The sequence below is a fragment of the Mobula birostris genome, chromosome 27 (genome assembly GCF_030028105.1).
Source record: "Mobula birostris isolate sMobBir1 chromosome 27, sMobBir1.hap1, whole genome shotgun sequence".
NCBI classification, from domain to species: Eukaryota; Metazoa; Chordata; class Chondrichthyes; order Myliobatiformes; family Myliobatidae; genus Mobula; species Mobula birostris.
This window is the reverse complement of record NC_092396.1, coordinates 31,776,747-31,802,753: the sequence shown is the minus strand read 5'-3', so window position 1 is coordinate 31,802,753 and position 26,007 is coordinate 31,776,747. Positions and strand designations below refer to the sequence as shown.

The 26,007-nt window shown below is 41.1% G+C and overlaps 1 protein-coding gene across 2 annotated transcripts; it reads right to left on the bottom strand.

The window, feature by feature from the left end:
- Positions 1 to 4,582: 4,582 nt before the first annotated feature.
- Positions 4,583 to 18,073, bottom strand: LOC140188623 (F-box only protein 6-like). Of its 2 annotated transcripts, none has more exons than XM_072245059.1 (6): positions 17,782 to 18,073; positions 12,047 to 12,373; positions 9,173 to 9,299; positions 8,709 to 8,804; positions 7,870 to 8,005; positions 4,583 to 6,481 (listed from the first exon to the last, which is right to left on the bottom strand). In XM_072245059.1, exons 2-6 carry the CDS (start codon positions 12,303 to 12,305, stop codon positions 6,347 to 6,349), a joined length of 753 nt encoding a protein of 250 aa, XP_072101160.1. In that variant the 5' UTR covers positions 12,306 to 12,373; positions 17,782 to 18,073; the 3' UTR covers positions 4,583 to 6,346. The 2 variants fall into 2 exon arrangements, with proteins under 2 accessions (XP_072101160.1, XP_072101159.1); XM_072245058.1 differs by having other exon boundaries at positions 17,744 to 18,072.
- Positions 18,074 to 26,007: the final 7,934 nt, after the last annotated feature.

Sequence of the window (26,007 nt, the reverse complement as noted above, 5' to 3'; positions counted from 1 at the left end):
GCTTCAGGACTCGGACTTTGTTAACTTTATGAATGAACAGATTGATCTTTTTTTACAATTAACTATACAGAGGATATTTCTGTGAACATTCTTTGGGATACTTTTAAAGTTTATATTCGTGGTCAGATTATCTCGTATTCTGCTTTGAGGAAGAAGCTGAAGCAGGAGGAGTTGGTAATCGTGGACAAGGTTAAGGAAATTGATAAGAAATATGTTCTAGCTCCTTCTGAGGAGTTATATAAACAAAGAACTGAACTTCAAATGGAACACAGTTTATTACTTTCGTCCTCGATTGTAAACCAATTAAAGAAAACAAGAAGTGAATTTTATGTACACAGTGACAAAATTGGCAAACTGTTGGCTAATCAACTGAAGTCTAATTATGCTAAATCTCAAATTAATCAGATTTATAACCAAAATGACCGACTGATACTTGACCATGTGGGGATTAATCAAACTTTCTGTGATTTTTATTCTTCCTTATATCAATCAAAGTCTCCTCGAGATTCTAAATATATGAATGATTTTTTAGATAATCTAGACTTCCCTGAGATTTCACAGGATATGTCTTCTATGTTAGATACTCCCATTACCACGGATGAGATTAAGAATGTTATTTTCTCTATGAATTTGGGGAAAGCTCCTGGCCCTGATGGGTTTATCGTAGAATTTTATAAATGTTTCGCACCTTTATTAATCCCTTGGCTCTGTAGGGTTTTTGAGGCTTCATTAAAACTTGGTAAACTTCCTGAATCTTTCAATAGAGCGTCAATCTCTCTAATATTAAAGAAGGATAAAGATCCTGCTCAATGTGCATCTTATAGACCAATATCTTTATTAAATGTTGATTCTAAAGTTTTTTCTAAGTTATTAGCAAATAGATTAGAAAAAGTACTTCCTTTTATTATTTCGAAAGACCAAACGGGTTTTATTAAAGGTTGTTACTCTTTTTATAATATTCGCACACTGTTAAATATTGTTTATACTCCCTCACAAAATGTTCCTGAGTGTGTTATCTCTTTAGATGCTGAGAAGGCTTTTGATAGAATAGAATGGCCTTATTTATTTAAGGTGCTTGAAATGTTTAATTTTAGCTCAAAATTTATATCCTGGATTAAATTGTTATATCATTCTCCTGTGGCCTCGGTCCGTACTAACTCTTTAAGCTCACCTTTTTTCCCTCTTTTTCGAGGTACTCGACAAGGGTGTCCTCTTAGTTCTTTATTATTTGATATTGCATTAGAACCTCTTGCAATTGCCATTCGAGAATCTCCAAATATTACTGGGATAACTCGGGGCTTAAAGTCCCATAAAATATCACTCTGTGCTGATGACTTACTTTTATATATTTCTAATCCCCAAAAATCCATCCCTGCTGTTTTAGAGCTATTAGCACAATTTGGTCTTATTTCAGGTTATAAATTAAATCTTAGTAAGAGTGAACTTTTCCCGATTAATAAACAACTTCCCTTATATCATAACTTTCCTTTTAAATTGATTAATAATTATTTTTCATATCTTGGGATTAAAATTACTTGTAAATACAAAGATTTATTTAAGATTAACTTTTTACCCTTAATTGACCATATTATTCAACTTTCATCTAAATGGTTTCCTTTATATTTAACTTTGATTGGTCGTATTAATGCAGTTAAGATGTTTTTTTTGCCAAAATTTTTATATATATTTCAGGCATTACCAATTTTTGTTCCAAGATCTTTTTTTGATAAAGTTGACTCCAAAATTTCTTCATTTATTTGGCAAAATAAAAACCCGAGACTGGGTAAAATACATTTACAGAAAGCTAAGAGAGATGGAGGCTTAGCTTTACCTAACTTTAGATTTTATTATTGGGCAATTAATATTCGACATATGAAATTTTGGTTACTTGACCAGGATATATTATCCATTCCTAAATGGGTAGCATTGGAATTACAATCTGTTCAGGGCTATACACTTGGCTCTATTTTAGGTTCCTCTCTTCCTTTTGATTTGAAACGCCTTAAACAGGTGTCTAACCCGATAGTTAAATATACCTTACGTATTTGGTTTCAATTCAGAAAATTTTTTGATCTTAACCAATTTGGGCTAACGATTCCTATTTTAGGTAACATATTTTTTCCTCCCTCTTTTACGGATCGTGCTTTTCAAATTTGGAAGACTAAGGGTATTTCACGGTTTTTGGATTTATTTTTAGATGGTTCCTTTATGTCTTTTGAACAATTATCTAATAAATATAATTTATCAAGAATACATTTTTTTAGATATCTACAAGTTAGAAATTTCCTAAGTACTATACTTTCTTCCTTTCCAATGCTTCCTCCTACATACATTTTAGATACTATAATTAATCTTAATTCATGTCAGAAAGGTGCATCGGCTATTATTTATAATATTATTATGAAACTTAGGAAAGCTCCATTTGATAAGATTAGGTCAGATTGGGAACAAGAATTGGGATCTATTATTTCCGTGGATGACTGGGGGCAGATTTTACAATTAGTCAATACTTCCTCTATCTGTGCTAAACATTCCCTAATTCAATTTAAAGTTGTTCATAGAGCACATATGTCCAAAGATAAATTAGCTCGCTTTTATTCTCATATTAATCCTTTTTGTGATAGATGTTCGGGGCAGATAGCTTCTTTAACTCATATGTTTTGGTCTTGTCCTACTCTGGAAACTTTTTGGAGAGACATTTTTAATATTATTTCCAAGGTATTGAATATAGATATCTCTCCTCACCCTATTACTGCTATCTTTGGACTACCTAAAATTCCCAGTAATCTTTCTCCTTCAGCCCGTAGAATGATTGCATTTCTTACTTTAATGGCGAAAAGATGTATTTTACAACATTGGAAAGAGCTTAATGCTCCAACTACCTTTTTTTGGTTTTCTCAGACGATATTATGCTTGAATTTGGAGAAAATTAGAAGCAATCTTTATGACTCTTCATTTAAATTTGAACAGACCTGGAGGTCTTTTATTCAATATTTTCATTTAATGTAATATATACCCTTGTTTTTTTTTACTGTTTTTAATGGAGGTCGGGATTGAGGACGTGATATTAAGTTTTTTAACTCTGTTTGGTTTCAAGTTAGCCCATTGCTTTGCTTTGCTTTTAGTTAGTTGCACGGTGGGGTTTTTTTTTTTTCCTTTTCTCTATTGATATATATAAAAATTAGTATACTATTATGTTACCTTGGTACATTATGTTTAAATTACATTGTTTGTATTTTTTTTTGTATTAATATCTCCTGTAATTTTATTATATTCTAACAGTGTATTAGTGCCTACATGGTTTACCTTTTTGTATACTTATTCAATAAAAAGATTTAAAAAGAAAGAAAGAACCTTAAATTAATTTGAATATACTGCACTGCACTGCTGCCACAAAACAACAAATTTCACAACATACGCCAATGATATCAGCCTGATTCTGATTTTTGTGTGGTGCTCCAGATTTCAGCATCTGCAGTCTTCGATGTCTCTAGGATTAACAGGTTGCCTTCTGAGTAAAGTCGGAGCAGATTTTGACTTTTCTTTCTGGAGCACAGAAGAATGAGGGGTGTCAGTGTGGAAATGGGTTTCCAATTGACAGTATGAGGATAAGAAATTGGAAGAGACCACATAATTATACGGTGGGGGAACCGCAGGAAGCAGAGCTCGAAGAGGAGATAAATGATTCCCTGCCTGTGATTGAGCAGGTAAGAGTGGAAGCAGACAAGTGCAGTTCCACACAACAGTAAAAGTATGGCACAGTGGGAGAATAATGTGACTAGTATTTCAAAGGGTACAGATAAAGAGGGAGAAGTCACTTCTGTCAAAACCACATGTGGTATGAAAGGTGCCTTTATCACCATGCCAAGGCAGGGAAACCTGACAGCACAATTCACACAAGGAGTTCCAGAAACAAATGGCATTATCTTGGAAATAACAGTCCATCTGAACACCGTGCAGAGGAAAGATAGGCAGAAGGTGGGGCTAATTGCAAGGACAGAGGAGATGAGATTCCAGTGTGTGGCCAACAATCCTTAACCAGATGGTGTCAGATTTCTCTTCTGATGCATTGTGAGATTTTGCCATTTGCAGAATACAGCAATCCGAAATGACACAATCCATTTGCAGTACCTATATTTAGAGCAGTTTCTTTTGAACTATTCAAACAAGTTAAAAATCAGAGCGTGGCTGTTTTGCACTCAAATCACAGGTTCCAGAAGGATGCAGCATCTCAGAAAATGTTCAATTTCGTTCACCTCTCAGAAGTGTTTCTGCGAAACATGAACCATGTTAATTAATGCTATTGGATCTACAGTCACCATAGCCTTTATAAATGCATCTGCACAAACTCCATCACTTCACAATCATTGTATGTGGATATTATACACCTAAAATAATGTTTTCCTTCGAAAGTAATTGGCAAATGTTTAAATAGTGATAAGAATTGTTTTTTAAATTTGTACATGAAATTGAATGAAAAGCAGGAGCCCTGAGTTGGTTAAGTATATAACCCGAGATCCAGGCATACACACAGATGGTACGTATTTCAACTATCGATAAAGATCACTTCCACCAAAATTGGTTCAGTTATTGAAGAGCATTTTATTGTTGGAACTGACTTCACAAACATGTGCAGAACAGGACAAAAACAGAGACTGATACAATTGGTCCTCATTTACAGCAGATTTGGGGAAGAAAGCACAAATTTGTTTTCTTCATTCAGACAAGTCACGATATTCTGGCAGATGAAAGGAGATTAATGCTCAATCTATTGTTCTGATGAGTGTTTCAACCTGAAACGTCCACCCTCCATACGTCCTGCTGAGTTTCTCTGGCTTTTGTGTGTTGCTCCAGGCTCCCAGCATCTCCCTCAATAATAACTTTCAACATTACCAACAGTGCATTTTCCCTGACGATCTACGAAATCTCTCTCAGTGCAAAATTTCTAATTAAAGCTAATTAATCTGCAAAACACCTCATGGTAGCTTTACCCTCTTTATATCATGAACTTCAAACATTTTTACCATTATCCAAAAAAACCCATAAAATATCCTGATGTACCTTTGGCAGACAGCATTCCTCTTGGAATATGGGGTAATTATGAAGTAATGAGAAGGACAAGTGTATGTTTTTTATTGCATTTGAAAAACCAAGAGCTTTCTCTCACTGAGGTAATGTCTGACTGAAGTGAATATCCTACCTATCACAGCTAACCAGTACTGCACGGATGAGGGCAACGCAACCTCAAATACTAACAAACGGTATTTAAATGTGCTGATCCTTAACATGAGTAGATCCAGTGCATCTAATTAACATTTAGCTGCACATTCAAAGCAGACATATCCCTTGCATTGTAAGCAGATATAATGAAACATCTTTCAGTGATACTTTTGCCATTTTGTGTGATATCACTGATGCTCCATTTCTTGGTTTAAAAAAACAATTATCTGGGGAAAGCTAACCACAAAATCTCTGTGCTACTTTGATTAAAATGGAAGCACACATAAAATGGAAAATCAACAAGCTGAACTCAACATTTTAATTTGCCCTAGTCTTCTCTATTTAATGATTAAAATGCATCAGTGCATTTGCTAAAGTAAATGAGACAGACAAAATGAAGCTAATTGATTAACAGTAATTCTCAGATCTAAAAAAACAATGTTTTAATTCAATAAGTATAGCAGAGAGATAACGATTTTCTCCTGAAAATACCCAAAGTAAAAAAATAGAAAATTATTTTAAAAAGTTGAGGAATGATTTTCTTCTCCAGCAAAGGTTCTCAGCTCAGGATGCCTCAGATATCAATGACTGGAAGGAGGTCACAGGATCCTCGAGACATTCCTATCATCATACTGAACAACCAAGTGCAACTCCATCACAACACAACTCACAACCATCACACAAATTGTCCTCAGTGAAGTTCTCATAAAACATTTGCCTTTTACAGTTAAAGTGGTTATTTCCTACTGATAGCTCTTTGCTAGTATAGTTTTTATTCAAGCCATACAGATGAGAAAGTAATCACATGAAATCAAGTCCAAGATATTAATAAGTAAGAATGAATTAATAACTTTCAAAACATATACATGGGTATACACTGGCTATAAAAATGCAAGTGCCATTTCATAAAGTCAGAAAGGGATGAAAATACTCAACAAGTCAGGCAGCATCTGTGGAGAGTAAAACAGAATTAAGTTTCAGGTTACTGACCCTTCCATTAGATCTCTTCCCAGATTCTGTTGACTTGCTGATTCTTTTCTGATTTCATAACGTATGCCATTTTTGTATGAGTTTACTCTTTGCTGTAGTGCTTCATCATATCCAGAGAGGTACTGGTCTCTCCTACTCATGGTTCAATGGTAACACTGCTGTTGGTGACGCGGATTCCGTACCACCCTGCCCAGAATTGTGTGTCCTTCCCTTCATGTGAAAACTGAATGTATCGAACACCAGGCCCATAGTCGTTGAAAACATGGACTATCTGTAAAACAAAGCCCATTGTTAATCATGGTATAGTGTACAAGAATGATTCTAACCTACATTCAGTAGCTACTTTTATTAGGTGCACCTGTGCATCTAATCAGTCAATCATGTGGCAGTACTCAATATATAAAAGCATGCAGATAAGGTCAAGAGGTTCAGTTGTTGTTCAGATTAAACATCAGAATGGGGAGGAAATGTGATCTAAGTGACTTTGACTGTGGAATGATTGTTGGTGCCAGATGGGGTGGTTTGAGTATCTCAGAAACCGTTGATCTGCTGGGATTTTCAAGCACATCAGTCTCTAGAGTTTACAGAGAATGGTGTGAGAAACAAAAAGCACCCAGTGAGCAGTACACAAGGAATTCTACAGATGCCGGAAATTTAAGCAGCAAAACTCAAAGCTGCTGGTGAACGCAGCAGGCCAGGCAGCATCTCTAGGAAGAGGTACAGTCGACGTACCTCTTCCTAGAGATGCTGCCTGGCCTGCTGCGTTCACCAGCAACTTTGAGTTGTGTTCCAGTGAGCAGTAGTTCTGTGGGTGGAAACACATTGTTAATGAGAGGGGTCAGGGGAGAATGGCCAGACTAGCTCAAGCTGAAAGGAAGGTGACAAGAATTCAAAAGGCGTGCAGAAGAGTACCTCTGAGTGCACAACACGTGAAACCTTGAAGTGGATGGACTACAGCAGCAGGGGACCACACCAGGTTCAAATCCTGTACCTATTAAAGTGGCTACTGAGTGCATATTTTGCACTACAAGGATCATGTAGACTGCAAATATAAAGGTTACTTAAATTGGAACATCCTGAGTAATGGCACTGTGGGGTCACATGACCAGTCTAAGCAAAGTTCAGTGAACTGTTCCAACAGCTGGACAACACTGAAGGAAATTACAGCTCCCAGCCATTTTTCCACGGGATAGGAGGCATCAATTAAAATCCCAAAAAATGGAAGCTTGGAACCAAAAAAAGCATCCACAACAAGCAAGAAAAAGAGCAAGGAAAATACCTTCCAAAGTTGAATAGTTAGCCTATGCCAGCTGTGGACTCTCAGGCAAGGAAGTGGTCACATCAGGGATAGGAAAGAGCAGAGTTGTGGGAGCCGGTGGAGGGAAAGGCCAATAGGGAAAGGATTGCGGCAAGAGTCAAATAAAAAGATGTGGAAACTGACAGGAATGTGATGAAAGAGGAAGAGAGTAAAGTGGGAAAAATGGAATGGAAGGGGCTTACCACACGTGATATTTTGGATACACCACTGGCTGAACATTAAGAAACACTGCCCCATGCCTTGGTATTTCTCTTCTTATTAATGTAAGCATGCAGAGATGAAAAAAGAAACACTTTCTTAAATACAGAAAACGAGAGGGTACAATGAATAAAATTCTGTACCTCGTTCCAGTTTGCATCACTCCACTGGGGGATTCTAATCTTCTTCGATTCAAATTTATCAATCACGGACTTTGTTTCAGAAAGCAGAGATACGCGTAACTTGTAAATGCAGCCACAGTCATATCTTGCTGCGTACCTGACACCAATATAGAAAGTTAGTCTGACAATGCATCAACAGTCTAACTCCCACACAACCTTGATCAGAGTAATGCTCCAAGGTTGCAGAAGGATTTACAGCACAGAAACAGGCCAATCTGCCCAAATACCAAGCCAGTATCTCAGCTCCTCCGAGCCCTCATTTCTTTTAGTCCGGTCTTTTAGTCTGGATTTAGTTCAGATTCTGATGTGCCTCCACACTATAAATACCTGATGACTTAACAGGGCCTTTCCTTTTAAGTTGCAGTTGATCCAAAGATTGTTCAAAGCCCCGTGGCCAGAAACTCCTACTTGTCAAGTATAACATCTTATTTGTTTTTACTTTTTTTTTGTGTACCTTCTAGCTAAACCACTTCAGTAATATTAAAGGATCAGGAACTCCTGCAGTCCTCCCTTATTCCTGGGTTCACTAGTCTAGTTTGGAAATTAACATATAACCTATGCTCTACATCCTTCAGTTCCCTTACAACATTGACAATGTAATACTGTGTACACTTTCCAAGTTACAACTGATTTTTGAATGACCATTCTATTTACTTCTCAACACAGTCAGAGTTCATATCCAAACCTTGCACATTTATAAACTAAGACAGTAAGTTTTGCTAAAATTTGACCCTTTGAATTCCATTTTAACTTTCAAGACATTGAACCAATTATTCCTGAATGGAGGGATCATTACTCACCAATCTTTTACTACAATATCAGGTTGAATTATATCAAGCAAATGGCTCCATAGTCCATTTTCCACTAAATCAATGATCTGAGATTTGCGGCATAACCTGCCAATAAAGAAGAAGAGAACAATAAGACTCATTTAGAATGTGCATTTTGATAGCACCTTTCATAGCTTCAAATCATCCCAATGGAAATTCAGAAGAAACTTCTTTGCCCGAAGTGTAATATGAATGTGGAACCTACTGCCACAGGGAGTAGTTGGGGCAAACTGTGGAGATTAAATACGGTGGGGGGGGGGGGGGGGGGGGAGTTGGAAAAACTCACATGGGAGAAGGGAAGAAATTCAAAGGGAATATATTGCATGTGACTCTACTGAAATCACCTTGTTGAAGATGAATCAATTGCACTAGCAGAGGCCATGAAAACATCAATAAGGAGGAAGAGCAAAAGGATTCTGCAATGAAGCTCTTACCCATAAGATGTCACAAAGTATTTATTTATATCTTTGTTAGGAAAGTTAGCTGAATGTGACTCTGGCAAGTCTTCAATTTTCCACCGATCACCTCCATTAATATCAATGGTCCAATACTGAAAATCCTCTATCGGAAGAAAAAATGGCAATGAGAAAGCGAATTCATGGATCATAGTCCATCATATCATGTCCCACTGTAACAGCAACACTGCTACATGGTCACTCCTTCATTCAAGTTCAATGGCACGCAAACGCATCTACAGCACACCTATACGTGGGCAAACCATCGTCTAAAGTTGCCCTTAATATAGCTGGGTGGCAGAAGTACTGGGGAGGTCAAGGTGGGGTGGAAGAGTTGATGGGTGTATGGGAGAAGAGTACTGCTTTGTTGCTGTGGTGGGAGGTGCTGATCTAAGCTCAGGACCTGGTTATAAACGGGCAGCAGAATATTAGTATTAAGCTACGGCACAACAAAGAGGGATCTTGCACTTACACAGCACCCTTCAACGCCTAGACCATTCAACTATTAAGTGTAGCCACTTCTGTAATGTAGGAAACACAACAGCCCATGTGCACATAGCAAGATCTCATAAAGCAACAACATCTTTGATACCTGTGTTGCAATGGGCAGAAAGAACTCATCCAATATTTCCTGTCCATCATTGTAATTAGGAAGTGAAGGCGGCAATTTCAGTAGAAGCTCAGGGATAAATATCATGTCATATACCTTGTTTTGTTAAAATTTCCCTTAATTTTTTCTGTAAGGTGTAGATTTCAGTCCCCAGTAAGGCTTTAATTGATTCCAGGCAACATGGGAGACCAGACAGCAAGTGATAAGAGATTACTTATGATGGGCAAATCACAATTATTCCTGTTATGAGGTTGTTGTCAAAAGTTGGAAAATTACTATTCTGCGGAGGGTCACTTCCTTTTGAAGCATGGGTTTAGTTGCAATGTGCTAGATTACAAGAGGCTAAAACAAGTAAAAACATGATTTATTGGTGACTATTAGAATGGTGACTAAGGTACATCGATTTAGCTTTGTTTGAAGGAGAGATGAGAAAAAGTTGTTTCACTTAAAGAGTGGTGGGAGGACTGTAACTCACTGACTGAAATGGTGGTGGGAACAGAAGTCCTCACCACAGTGATGAAATAAAAGGTGATTATTTAAGGAGGCATGCAGTCCAGAACAATGGGCCAAAAACAGGATTTACCCAACAATTTTGGCCATCTTGCAGAGGAGACAAGGACATGAGTAGGACATCTGGCCTTGAATCTGTTCCACCATTCAGCAAAATGAATGTTCTGTGCCTTCCCTCACCCCCCACACCGCCTCTTCCCCCCTTCTGTGTCAGTCACACTTCAATTTCCCAATCTTTAAAAAAATGCTCTGCCTCCAATTTATATCCCCCGAATGATCTAGTCTCAACACTCCACCGTAAAAAGTTTCATAAATTACAGCTGCATAAAAGGAATCTCAGGGTCGTATGTGGTGACATCTATTGTACTCTGATAAATTTTACTTTAAACTATCTCTAATCAGTCCTTGCCTTTCCAAATGTGAAGAACTCCTATCACTCTGAAACTCTTCCAATGACATTCCCACCATTGATGCAAGGCTCACCGGCCTGTAGTTCCCTGGCTTATTTCTGCTTTTGTAATAAAGGCACAACATTAGCCACCCTTCAGTTTTCCAGTACCTCACCTGTGGCTCACAGAGATACAAGAATCTCTGCCAAGGACCCTGCAATCTCTTCTTCTGCTTTACTTAACATCCCGGAAACACTCGGCCAGGGCCTGGGGATTTTCCATCAGTTTGCACCGCAAGACCTCCAACACCTCTTCCTTTATAATATGATTATAATCAATATGCTTCAAGCTATCACTGCTACCTCCTGAACTCACTAGCTTCTACGTGCTTCTCCACAGGAAGTATAATCAAAATGTCTTCAGTTAAAATCTCACTCATTTCCTGTATCTCCACCGGTTACTAAGGAAACCTGCTCTCTGGCTCAGGGGTTCCTAACCTGGGGTTCACCGACCCCTTGTTAACTGGTATTGGTCCAAGGCATAAAACTGGTCAGAAACCCCTGTAGTCTAGCTAGTTATCCTCAAAGAATTTGTAAGGATTCTCTTTTTGCCTTACCTTTCAGGGACGTCACTTTGCCTCTCTGTGATGTTCTAATTGCTTTCTTAATTGTACTATATTCCTTATACGTAGTAAGAGACTTGCATGATCCAAGCAATCTGTATCTGATATGCCACAACCCAGAATTCCCTTCCCTCTAATTTGGGCATGTTGGTCCTCAACTCTTCCTATCTCATTTTTAAAAGCCTCCCATTTGTGCAACATCACTTTAGCTGCAAACATCTCCCAACCAATTTTTCTCAGTTCCTGCTGGACCCCATCAAAACCTAGCACTTTAGATTGAGGTCTACTCCTATCTTTTTCCATAACCATCTTGCAGCAAATAGAATTACGGTCACTTTTCCCAATGATACAACAGCCACTTCAGCAGCCTCATTTCCTACCGAGATTGAGTCTAGCCCTTTCTCTAGTCAGTCCTCCACATATTTTTTCAGAAAACTTTCTTGAACGCATTTAAAAAATGCTCTCAGCATTATGGCAAAATTTTAGAAAGAATTGATATCAAATATGCTGATCAACCTGGATTCATAGATCTCCAAGCAATACACGAAAAGCTGGAGGAATTCGGAAGGTCAGGCAGCATCAGTGAAGGGAAATGGACAGTCGATGTCTGTGTTTCCATTTTGGAGGAACCCAGTTGACTACCTGACTCTTTAAAACTGTGTTTTGAACTCAAACAATTATCACACAACAGAGATCCAGAGAAAATTAAATAGAGTACATACCTTCAGCACAAGGGTTTTTTAGCAGGTTTCTCTGAAAAGGACGAAAGAAGTAAAGTTTTTTCCAGTCTTCTGGGAATATATCCCAATCTCTTTTAAAATATCCATCTCGAATACACATCCGTTTCCAAATGTGCACCTTATCGATCAACTCCTTCCAAGCTCGGCAGACTAGGCGGCATGTCAAAACTAACTGGCGAGCAGGGATATAGGACAAAAGCACCATCAGAACATCCTCATGTAAATCTCCAATCGTGACCATGCCTCAAGGAGGGCAGGATGTTCTCTACCCACACCAAATCAAAGCTCACACGTCTTCCTAGCTGTAATCTGAGGAGGGCAGAGAAAGATAAGATTTATATACAAATATTTTGCTTCTTCTCCACCATCAACCATCTCTGCCTTAAGTCAGCAGGCCTCTGGAGACCCCGCTTCAAAACCTTGAACCAAATAGTACAAATGTTTACTCTAGCTCAGTAATAAGAAAGTGCCACACTGTCAGAGGCCCCTTTCAGAAAAAGAAATGGTCAGCAACAGAGTCATAGAAAAGTACAGCACAGCAACAGGCCCATCGGCCCATCTAGTCTGTGCCAAAACCACTTAAACTGCCTACTGTCATCAACCTGCACCCAGACCATGGGCCTCCGTATCGCTACTATCAATGTACCTACCCAAACTCTGCTTAGACATTGAAATTGAGCTTGCATGCACCACTTGCGCTGGCAGGTCATTCCACACCCTCACGGCACTCTGAGTGAAGAAGTTTACCCTCATATTCCCGTTAAACTTTTCACCTTTCACCCTTAACCCTTGACCTCTGGTTGTTGTAGCACCACTATACCCCCAACTGACTTAACAGATCCATTAAACAACTCTGAAAATGATTAAATGCATTTATCCTTGAAACAACACCAAAAAAAAATGCCACCTCGATATCTGGGGGGGATCTTGTTGAATGGAAATTGATTGTTTAATTTGCATATCTGTGACTGCCTGGCAATTAATTCTGAAATTCATTAGGCTTTGAGGTTATGAAAAACGCTACACACATACAATCACAAATTGTACTCATATAATGCATTTAATACAGGAAAAGTGAACCACAAGGAGACATTGTTGGCAGAAATATTTGTCAAAACTAAAGGTTTTAATTAAAGTGCCAAAGGAGAGAGGCAAAAAGATACTCAGATTCAGACTGGGAATTCCAGAACATCTCCGCCAATCCAGAAAGCCCATAGCTTTTGTCAAGGCTAGAGACCAGCCACAGCCTCAGAAACCTCGAAGCAGGAGGTCACAGAAGAACTGGCAGTACCTTTGGGAAGATCAGATTGAGGAGGTGTGTGAGTGCAAGAAAGCCAAATACCAGGAGCTAGTAGAACAGTGCCAGAGACAGTGGTGGAGGCACTATGCCAGCATATCGAGGAGGGGTGTTGTGGTTTTGCTGGCTGCTCGCTGTGCAGAATCTACCCTCACCTTGGCATTAAGGGGGCTGCAGAGAAAAGAGCCATCGGGACTGTCACAGAAGCTGCTGAGCAAGCCTCCAGACTGCAATGGAACAGGTGGACTGACCTGAGGACCAATGTTGCTAGGACACAAACCAAGGCCTGATCAATCCTGGCTGGGTTGCCTGGGCGAGGGGGCATCTGATGTTGAAAGAGCAAAAACAGCCAGATACATCAGTGATGATGTGGCCCAGTGCATCCTAGCATGTATCTCAGCATCAACTAAGGCACAGTCAAAGTTAGTGACATCTTTAAAATAAGGAGAGCGCAACTGACCAGAATTGGAGGATCACAGAGTTCTGGAAAAGATGTAGCACCTTTGAAGGCTATGAATATGCTGACTGACAAGGCCAGAGGGGGATACAAAATCATTAAATGGTTGGAAACAAACAGATGACATTGGGCAGCACAATGCAGTTGCTGCTCTCTCATAGCTCTATTGATGTCAAGTTCAACCTGATCAGAAACATTGTGTGGAGCTGGTATGTTTGCCCTCTGATGTCATGGATTTACTTCAAATTTCCTCTCTCATCCTAAAGATGTGAGTTTCAATGTAAACTTCCCCAAGTATGAAGGATAGAATCTGAAGTGAGTTGAGATCAAAGTGGGTAAAATAAAATGGGTTCAGTTAAGATTAGTAATAAAATGGATGCCTGACAATTGTCTTAGAGGAATGAGGTGCCTATTTTGAGCTATATTTCTCCATTATTTTGCCATGAGGCAGAGAAGGAGTTACTGCTTCAGATTGAAGTCTTTGATCAGAAATGTCAACTCTGTTTTTGTCTCCACAAGCGTTGCCTGACCCTGAGCGTTTCCAACATTTTCTGTTCCTGTTTCACATCTCCAGTATCTGCATATTTTTAAAAAATTTTCAAGACAAAAAGGAGAACTGTAAAACAGGATGATAATTTTTAAATCACTTAATTATTGAACTGGGAGCCAAATTAGGTCAATGGGCTTGATGTAAAGGGTGAGGACAGTGAGGGATAGACAACAGACAGTGGGTGGCAAAAATAACAGGGAGAAGCCACTCAGACCATTAATCAACTAGTCAAGGCTGGAAAGGAAGCCGAAAGGGAATTACATGCCTTCCACAAATTCTGAAAGTCTGAAACTACTTTCAGATTAAACAACTGAGGCCTGGTTATTGCTGTTTCAGTGAAAACACAGCAGCTGATTTGAACAAAGTAAAGTCACACAGTCATGTGATTAAAAACTAGGAACGCCCTTTAGGTAACAAAGTTGTGCGATAAGTATTGTCTGGGACACAGGTGAAAACTCTTCTATTCACCCTCAACTTTGTGCCCTGGGATCCTGTATATACCTCTGACAACATCTGCCATTTCTACTGACCTGCCACGATCTCAAAAGCAACAGTTAACTGTCAAATAACCCAGGGGCCACAAGGTGAAGGATCACTTGAGCTGGATTCTGGAATGGGAGGAGGAAGGGATCACAGACACGACTCAGGGGCACTTAAGGAAATGCAGTGGCTTATCAAGGATAGTCAGCACAACTTTGTTGGTGGAAGATCCTGTCTGATGAATTTTATTTAAGTTTCCTGAAGTAACAAAATATGTGCATGAGTTGCTGAGAATAATGTAGTTCACTCCACAAATACTTCAATTGTGATGACGGATATTCACTGCCCAAGGTCAGGCAGCCTGTTTTGCCAAGCTCAGCTTTCCAACCACAGCACCTGACAGTTTTAGAGATCAAAGGGTTGTTCTTGAATAAGTTAAACTTCCAAGCAATATTCTTTGTTCAGCTTGTTGTAAATGAGAGCCAGTCTTCAGTTCTTAATGTAACTGGCAAGCAGTAATCAGTCTGAAGTTAAAAGGACAGCTTTGCAAACAAACACCACTATCTGTAGAGCAGAAGTGCTGGTGCACAAGAGGTGCAGTGTAAAACAATCAGGCAATGTTAATTGGACTTGTATCAAACCAGACAATACTTGCAAAATTAGTTAGTTCATGGAAGCTTGCAGACCAGATTAATATTTTCATTTTGCATATCAAAGAGCTTATTTGTTAATCGTTGGTAGGTCTGTATGCTCAAAGGGTCAGCTTCTCAGCATTAATTGCGGTTACCTGGAAACTCTGTTCCCAGAAGCTTTTAGATCACTTGTGTGTAAAGGTGCAGTATCTGAAAAAATATCACGAGTGTTAAGTCACCGAAGTGGTAGAAAAACTTTCAATGATAGTGAGCAGTCAGGTTTTTATTTTAGGAGTGATCCAAGAACATCGAGAAGAATGACAGAAATATGAGGTGAATTAGAATCCATTCCCCTGTCTTCAGTTTCTGTGATGGGCGATACGTCATCTGCAACTCGTTGGTGTGTCTTTTTAGCTTACAGGAATTGTGCCTGTGTTTTAGAAATCATTTGTAATTTGGAAATCTTCTATAAGATAGAAATCTTCTGTGAAGTTTTAAATGTGTTTTAAGAATATTATTTAAGTTTAAATGTATATATCACTAAAAATAAATGGACTGTGTTTAAACTACTTTGTTAGCTGGAAGTATTTCCTCCTTGCTAGGGAGGGGTGACCCACCACTCAAGTAGTGGTTCTAGGCAGAGAGACTCTTCGTGGAAGATGAACAGGGGAAGTGAACTAGCCTTTGAAGAGTATGTAGTTACAGTATAACCTCCTTTAGTGAGCATACCCATAACTACCTGTATTAGATAGGACTTAAGGTTTTTGAGCTTAGAACTTTGTGGTCAAAAAACCCAATACCATCATACAGTAAGGTCATGGGCAAGGTTCTACATGGAATGCTAATCCAAAAAGTTAGAACCATGGGATCCAAGACAAAATAGAAAAGTAGATCCAAAGATGGCTTGGTTAATAGGAAAGAAAAGGTACGTCACATACGGAGTTTCTCTGTTTAGCAGACGATTTCCCTCCACACCTCTGACGTAGAGGGGAACTGCATACAAGGCAAGTTACAGCAGTGGTTTGCCATTGCCTTCCTGCCGGATGAGTTTCCAAAGAGATCACCAGCTCGTAACCCAGCACGGATGGAAAGCGTGCAGGGAAGCCGGCTGGATTCGAACTCGGAACCTTTTGTCACGAAGTCCGACGCTGATGCCGCTACGCCTCCAGCCAGATCAGCTAGGTTCTGGTTAATAGGAAACTGAAACTAAGATGGAGAGTTGCATATGTGACTAGTCATATAGCACAGGGACTGGTGTTGGGACCCTTGTTTATTATAGACATTAAGAATTTGAAAACAAATGTAGGAAGTATGATTAATAAGCTTGAGATTCCATGAAAAGTGAGTGGGTTGTGGAAAGTGAAGAGGCAAGTCTTAGATACAGAGCAATATTGATCAGGTGGTGAATTGGGCAAACCAAAAACAGATGGAAGTTATTTCTGATTAATGCAAGCTGATGCCTACTTGGAAGTCTAATAAGGGCAGGATATATTCCATGAACAGTAGGGCCCTAGGGAATTTTGGGGAACAAAGAGGTCTTCGTATCCAAGTCCATTGACCCCTAAAGATGGAAAGATAAGTAAAAGACGTGGTAAACACAAGGTACTACCCATGACTACCTGGGGCATGGAATATCAGAGCACAGAAGTCATGGTTCATTTTTTAAAAATCTTTAGCTAGGTAACAGCTGGAATATTGACTATGCTTCTAGTCACCAAATTATACGTAGTACGCGATTGCCCCGAAGAAGATGCAGAAGGTTCATTGGAACTTTTCCTGAAATTAAGTGTTTGTTAGGTGGGAGAGAATAGATTCGCAAGATTTATTCTCCTTGGAGCAGAAAGGACTAACAATGAATTGCCAAGGTATAAATGTGGTAATAGTATTAGTATATCGGGGTACAGGTTGGACCTGCCGGGCCGAAAGGCCCGTTTTGCGCCGTCTGGGGTGCATGGGTAGGAGACCTCCAATTCCCCCACCACCAGACCCATGTCCTGGAGCTCTCCCTCCCCACACTGCGGCCCAGCGACTTCACAGCAACAGTCCGGACACAGACTATGCCCCAGGCAGATTTAGTCCCGTTTTCCTGATCCCTGCCCGGTGGAGTCTGCACCGGATTCCGGCCTGGTCTATATCCGCTCCCTGCCCGGTGTAATCTGCACCTTATCCCAGCTTGGTGTATATCCAATCCCTGCACCGGATCCCGGCGCTGACTTGGCGCCGCCTACACCGCGTCCCAGCCCGGTCAATATCTGCTCCTTACCCAGTGCAATTTGCAGCGAGTCCCGGCCCGTAGCTTACCCTGCCGCTGCCTCCTCTCGTCTCTTCCATGTTCCCAAGCTGCCCTCTCAGCTTCTGCAGATGACTGAAGCGACGAGCCTTTTCTGATTCGCAACCAGAGAGAAAAAGCATGCTCTTTCCGGAATGCAACCATTGTTTTGTTTCGTTTTATTAAAAATGAGACTCTGTCTTGCGGTGTTGGCAGTTGGGAGCGGTAATGTTAAAAAGTAATAATCAGTGTTGAAATTGACTGGATGTAAGGCGGGGCGGTCCTCTGCTGATTGCGAGGAACCCTGAGGGAGAATGGACAGTTGACAGCTCTATAATCTATTACAAATCATCTATCAACCTGTTAGTTTGCTCTGCTGGACTAGTATCAGTGTGTGTTGGGAATAAAGTAATTAGCTGCAAATACTTTCCTATCTGTTGGTAACTTCCTAGAATGCAGTAAATGTTGGAATAACTTCAACTAATGGCTGCACCATAAGCAGCTGATTCCTTTAAAACTGTCCTGTGCAGACCAATAGAAACTTGTCTAACTTTACTTCCGTTCGTTTTTCCTGCGCCTTATCCAGCATGATAGCGATTGTAGCAAGTCTAGTCTTCTGACACCTCAGGTCCAACAACACTCGGGATCAAATTCAGAATTAGTGCGCAGGACAGAAAGAAGCCACAGACAGTTGTAAAATTAGTCAGCTCCGTCTTGGGTACTGGCCTCCGTAGTTTCCAGAACATCTTCAAGGAGCGGTGCCTCCCTCAGAAAGGTGACGTTCTTTATCACCAAGGGCATGCCCTCTTCTTATTGTTAACATCAGGAGATCCAGAAGCCTGAATTGACTATTACTTACATCATTACTATTCGATATCCATACTATTCTATACTACTAAGACAGGTATATGGAGGAATTTAAGGTGGGTGGTTATATGGGAGGCAGGGTTTGAGGGTTGGCACAACATTGTGGGCCGAAGGGCCTGTATTGTGCCGTACTATTCTATGTTCTATCCTTCATATATAAGGAGTAAAAATCTTTACATTATGTCTCCATCTAAATGTGCAGTTTATAGTAATTTGTAATAAATAGTATGTACAACAGAACAGTCAATATAACATAGAAATACAATTGTATCAGCATGAATTAATCAGTCTGATGGCCTGGTGGAAAAAGTTGTCCCTGAGCCTGTTGGTCCTAGCTTTTGTGCTGTGGTACCGTTTCCCAGATGGTAGCAGCTGGAACAGTTTGTGGTTGGGGTGAGCCGGGTCCCCAATGATCCTTCGGGCCCTTTTTACACACCTGTCTTTGTAAATGTCCTGAATAGTGGGAAGTTCACATCTACAGATGCGCTGGGCTGTCCACACCACTCTCTGCAAAGTCCTGCGATTGAGGGAGGTACAGTTCCCATACCAGGCAGTGATGCAGCCAGTCAGGATGCTCTCAATTATGCCCCTGTAGAAAGTTCTTAGCATTTGGGGGCTTATGCCACATGTCTTCAACCATCTGAGGGACTCAAGCTAAACTTCTTCAATGATCTGAGGTGAATGAGGCGCTTTTGTGCTTTTTTCACCACATAGCCGGTATGTACAGACCATGTGAGATCCTCGGTGATGTGTATGCCGAGGAACTTAAAGCGGTTCACCCTCTCAACCCCAGATCCATTGATGTCAATAGGAGTTAGCCTGTCTCTATTCCTCCTGTAGTTCACAACCAGCTCCTTTGTTTTTGCGACATTGAGGGAAGGGCTGTCTTCTTGACACCCCAGTGTCAGGGTGATGACTCCTCTGTAGCTGCCTCATTTGAGATTAGGCCAATCAGTGTCGTGAAGGCACGCATTCAGCACTTCAGGAACAGCTTCTTCCCCTCTGCCATAAATGGACATTGAACCCATGAAGTTGTTTTAATATATATTTCTGTTTTGCACTATTTTAACCTATTCAATATACATATACTGTAATTTAGTTATTTATTTCTATATTATTATGTATTGCATTGTACTGCTGCAGCAAAGTTAACACATTTCACGACATATGCCTGTGATAATAAACCTGATTCTGATTTTGATTAGATTTATTATCACTTGTATGATGTGCAGCAGCAGCGCAGGACATAAATTATACTGTGCTTTATAAGAATCAATGCATAAATAGTGCAAAGAATAGGAATTACAAGGTAGTGGTCATGGGTTTATGGACCATTGCAAAATTTGAAGACATTCCTGAATTACTGAGTGTGGATGTTTAGACTCCTGTACCTCCTCCCTGATGGTAGTGATGGATGCTACCTTCTTGAGGCATCACCTCTTGAAGATTTCTCAAAGGTGTGGAGACAAGGTGAGGAGGAAAATGGATTGTACTAGTGCGTGCAGTTTACAGGCAGCACCGCATGGATCTTCCAATGCTTGATACTTGATCTTGCTATACTTGATACTTGAGGAGGAGGAGAAGATGGCGGCGCGACGCAGCACGCGCGGCCACTTCGGTGGTGATGTCTGTTATTTGTCAAGTAGGGGACCGTGCACAATTCTGATTTGATGGAGACAAACATGAGAGTACGGAGGAACATCTGGAGAAACCTCTCAAATGCCCGCTTCGCTGCCACTGTTACTGTGTGGTAACCAGAATCTCCGGAGGAGAAGGCCCCGAACCCTTGGCTTTGCTTGTTTTGTCAGCCAGGGCGAGGTAAATAAACTTTTATAGCCCTGTAAAAAATAAATGGGTCACTGGCCTGCATCAAGTCATGGAGATTTTCTGAAGCACTTGGTGAATCTACACAACTGGTGTCTACACTGTCAGCCTCCTTCTGGGCTCAGAATCAGAATCAGAACCAGGTTTAGTATCACTGGCATATGTCGTGAAACTTGTTAACTTTGCTGCAGCAGTACAATGCAATACATAATAATAGGGAAAAACTGAATTACAGTAAATATATATATATATATATATATATATATATATATATAGTTAAATTAAGTAAGTAGTGCAAAAATAGAAATAAAAAAATAGTGAGGTAGTGTTCATGGGTTGAATGTCCATTCCAGAAATTGGATGGCAGAAGGGAAGAAGCTGTTCCTGAATTGTTGAGTGTGTGTTTTCAGGCTTCTGTACCTCCTTGCTAATGGAAGCAATGAGAACAACGCACGACCTGGATGTTGGGGGTATTTAATGATGGACGCCACCCTTTTGAGGCATCACTCCTTGACGATGTCCTGGACACCACAGTTTCACCAGGAGCTGCCTTGCTCCTTCCCAGGTCATCAAATTCCTTCAGTAAGCACACACAATGCCTTCATCTTCCATATTCGCTGCTGCCTTTGAGGCTTGTTGGACATCTAGAGCGCAGAATAATATATTCCACAGTGTGCATGATTACACAGGATGGCTGATGCTGGATTCAAGGAAAGAGAACTAGCACCAGTGTCTCACTGCTGTAAGAAGTCATCACCAATGATAAAGAGCTGGCCCTCATGGCTGCAACGACAGACAAACAGGTAACCACTGCCGTCACTGACCCGTGCTATGTTTAGAACACTAACTGGTAAACAATGCTGGTATTCCCAACATTCCTTGGTCAGAGTGCTCCTCATCTGATCCCTGCTGAAGCAATAATTAAAAGTGGAAATACCCCCATAGTCAGGACAATTCACTTTAACCATGAAAACTAGTCATTCCTAAATAAGCAGGAGCCAGGTCAGTACCACTCCAATGGATGGCAAGAAAATGCACATTTAGCTGTAACATCAGACCGAATGAGGGCCAGTGACACAAACTCCCATGAATGCTGATAAGATTTAGTGTAGTTGCAATGGGTCGGACTGCCAGACCTACTCAGGAGTTTGGCAGGGTCAATGGGGCTACACAAGCTGTTCCTCATTCCTGCCCGCAGGCACCGTAGTTCAGTAGCACCCACATGAAAGTAATAGTGGAACAGTTCAAAAGCTTTAAGTTCCTCAGGGTCAATATCACAAATGACCTGACTTGGACCAATCAAGCAGAGTTCACTGCCAAGAAGACCACCAGCGCCTTTACTTCCTGAGAAAACGAAAGAAATTTGGCCTGTCCCCTAAAACCCTCACTAATTTTTATAGATGCACCGTAGAAAGCATTCTTCTAGGGTGCATCACAACCTGGTATGGAAGTTGTCCTTTCCAAGACCGGAAGAAGCTGCAGAAGATCGTGAACACGGCGCAGCACATCACACAAACCAATCTTCCGTCCTTGGACTCACTTTACACCACATGCTGTCGGAGTAGTGCTGCCAGGATAATCAAGGACACGACACGACCCACCCAGCCAACACACCTTCTGTCCCTCTTCTCTCCGGGAGAAGACTCAGGAGCTTGAAGACTTGTACAGCCAGATTTGGGAACAGCTTCTTTCCAACTGTGATAAGACTGCTGAACGGATCCTGACCCAGATCTGGGCCGTACCCTCCAAATATCCGGACCTGCCTCTCGGTTTTTTTGCACTAACCTACTTTCCATTTTTCTATTTTCTATTTATGATTTATAATTTAAATTTTTAATATTTACTATCGATTTGTAATCCAGGGAGCGGGAAGCGCAGAATCAAATATCACTATGATGATTGTACGTTCTAGTATGAATTGTTTGGCGACAATGAAGTATAAAGTGTAAAGTATAAAGTATAAGTATTTGAAACCGAGAGACAGTTTTGCAAATCAGAAATGCAGCCCCGTACCGACTTCCCACACGACAGGTCCCAGCAGCCGACAGATCTCCCAAATGCTCATTCGTTTGTACGCGCTGTTGATGAAATGGGTGTTGATAAACTGTGGACGACCTGTAATGGCAAACGTCCGGTGTCCACGCAGTGTGAAGGAGATGAATAAGGTAAAGAACACAGAGCCCTGGACATACTGCATTGGTGAAGTGTGAGTGGGAATTTGTGCAGCTTTGGCCAGTAAAACTGAAGGAGAATCCAGACCATAAACATGAGAAAGTCTGCAGGTGCTGGAGGAACTCAGCGGCTCAGGCATCATCAATGGAAATGAACAAACTGTCGACATTTCGGGCTGAGACCCTTCGTCAGGATTAGAAATGAAGGGGGAAGATGCCAGATTAGAAAGTTGGGGTGAGGGGGGAGGAAGGAAGGAGGTGATAGGTGCAGTCAGGTGGGTGGGGTAAGTAAAAGGCTGGAGAGGAAGGAATCTGATAGGAGAGGCAAGTAGGCATAGGAGAAAGGGAAGAAGGAGGGGACCTAGGAGGAGGTGATAGGCAGGTAAGTAGAGGCAAGAGGCTAGAGTGGGGAATAGAAGAAGAGGGGAGGGGGAGGGAAACTTTCTTTGCTGGAAGAAGAAATCAATATTCATGCCATCAGGTTGGAAGCTGCCCAGGCAGAAGATAAGGTGTTGCTGCTCCACCCTGAGGGTGGCCTAATTGTGGCACAAGAGGAGGCCGTGGACTGACATGTTGGAAGGGAATGGGAATTAAAATGGGAAATTCCACTTTTGGTGGATGGAGCCCCACGTATGGACATTGATGGGCCTAATCAATTGCTGACAACTAAATACAGAGTATGAGATGCAGTGCTCATAATCTCCTTCGATGCTGAGCAATGAACGATGACATCGTTCAATATGCAGTCTATCAGCGATTAATTGTGTTTGCAGTCAATTATTTTGTATGTTTAATCTTCTACAAGACTCAGCCTGAGACAGTTAACAGATTTAACTGTGAAGGACCCTTGCAACTAGCACAAAATGTTGAAGGACCGAACACAGCAGCAATTTGTGGCTTATCGGAGCGAGCTAGAGGTTCCTTCAGAGCAAAGCTCATCCTCCCACAATCAAGGGAAGGGAACTGCCTGATAAGGCAGCTTTTCTCCCACGTGGTGCGGATGACAAATGATATCTGTGTCCCTGTACAGACCCAGTGCAGCGGCCAGTGGAAACGCTAGTATGAGTCGTCACCACCTCAACCTCACAGGAAGACCAGGGGACTGGAACACAGGACTGCAGGTCTGCAGATCCAATGAATGAAACGGGAGACACTGACTTAAAAATGGGTGTGTGAGGTGTTTACTTAACAGTGAAACACTAAATCGGGAACCTAGCTAAACAAGTATTTGTCTAAGCTATCCAAAACCACTACACTGTACATTCACTTACCTTTAGATGAACAGATACTCTGCTAAACCTCTCCAATTTACAAAACCCAATAAGTAAGCAGGCTACGAACAGATACTTAACTGAACAAACTGCTGGGCGGTGGGGTGGGCGGGCGTGTATGTCTGCAATTCTCTTTCTTAGGACTGGTCGTGAATTCAGCCTGAAGGTGGGCCCCATGGGTGGCAGAAAAAAAAGAGAGCGAACCCTCTGCAGGTGCCATCTTTTGTACCCGTAAGGTGCCCAGAACCGCAGATGGGCTCCATTGCACCCAAAAACCCACTATATAATGGGAAAAAGAGTGCTGCAGACTTTAAATGAAGCGCAGCACGATGGAAGGGGCCTTTATAACAGAAGAAACTACGACCCCCCCCCCCACCCCTGGAGGACAGGGACCAAGTCTGCTAACAATCCAGGAATTTAAGTGGTGAATACCCTCCTCCTGCTTCACATCTGACCACTCCTGCTGGAAGCACATCTGCAGATGAGAAGGAATGGGAACTGGAATGCAGAAGATATGACCAGTGATGTCAACAAACCACGATGAAAGCATTAAAGTGTAATGGTAACTGACTCTTTGTAATGAAGGCTGGTTCTGGGAGTGAGCTGTTGGGAAGATTGTTCAGAATGGAAAATAGACAGGACGAGATCCAAATTATGGCAAAGACACCAAGTTCTACAACCTTGATGTCCAAGCAAACCATGTCATGAGGGACAGCGAGTAAAGGAAAGTACACAGAGTGCCAGAGGTTCATCATTGCAGCCTGGATGAGAGTGAATGACAAATGAATGGGTCCCTTTCAATGGTGGGGCTATCCGGCAAAAAGAAGCACAAGAGGTCCTTCCAGACATTCTGATATAGAGCACCCTAAACGTGTGGACAGAGCAAATGGTCTGAGAGACTTGTATTTATTCTGACAGTGTTCTGTCATGCCATGTAACATAAACTACTGCCTGGGAACCTGAGACAAAATAGGTTGCCATGCAGTAACTACTGACAAACAAGTCTGGCAGCATCGAAGTTACACGGAGTCTGAGTGGGTGAAGGTAAAGATGCAAAGTGTACTGCAGTGGGCCAGTCGGGAAGGAAGCAACACATAAAATGCCATGAGTGCAAAGCCTCGTCTATTTAATCTCTCGATACAGTAATTATCATAAATTATCAAGAGCTTAATGGATCCTAGAAGAGGACATGGTTGAATGCCTAGAATAATATTTTATTACATCTTGTGCTAGCTCCTTATAGGTAGCCACGGATGATAGATGTAGGTCCACATAACACATCGTGGCCTACTAACTGTGGACGGGGTTCTTAGTGAAAGACATTTTTGCTGGCTTGCTTAATTAGAATATCCTTGAACCTTGCTTGTCCTGGATCAGATTTCTGTCTTGGGGCCAAGAAGTGGGTATATGTTTGGAATTCTGCAGTTGTGGAATAATGTGAATAAAGCAGGTATTAATTCAAGCAAGAAGGAGTCTTCAGTTCTTAACGTATGTAACATGCAGTAACTAGTTTGAAACATAAAGCACAGTTTTCTAAGTCCTCCAAACAAACAGTACCATCTACGGAGCACAGGCTAGTGGCCAACTAGAGAGGACTAGCTGCTTAAGTGATGTGGTTTATAAACTTGTTTATAAACTTAAAAGACACTCATCTGTCTAAAGCTTGAGCATTGCGCGGTCATATGGGATCCCCATCAAGCTAACAATAAGAAAAAATCCAACGCCGTGCTGCTCGCTTTGTGTTAAATGATTACAGCAGGAACTCCAGTGTCACAACATGCTCTCTAACCTTCAATGGGAGCCACTTGAAAACCGGCCAATTTTCATTTTCAAAAAAATTCACATCACTCCATCAAACATCCAAATTCGTCACAGGGTCAGTTCAACTCGACAGCAAACTGGACTTCACATATTGAAAACTCCTTCATTCAATAAGATTTGCTACCAGTACTCCCTCTATCCAACATCATCAAGAGAGTGGAATCTTCTGCCACCAGACCTGCGCAGTATTTCTGACATTAATATTTTTAAAGGTAGACTCAATCAAATCGATTTAGGGGATCTAGTCAAAAAAGCTTACTTTACAATTTAACTCCCACGCTGTTGACACCGACTGCGCGTTATA

Coding starts and splice junctions, on each gene's coding strand:
- LOC140188623 (XM_072245059.1), bottom strand. CDS start 12,305: ATGGTCACGATTGGAGATTTACATGAGGATGTTCTGATGGTGCTTTTG. Junction 9,300..12,046: donor AAAAAACCCTTGTGCTGAAG/GTATGTACTCTA, acceptor TTCTTCCGATAG/AGGATTTTCAGTATTGGACC. Junction 8,805..9,172: donor TACTTTGTGACATCTTATGG/GTAAGAGCTTCA, acceptor CTTTATTGGCAG/GTTATGCCGCAAATCTCAGA.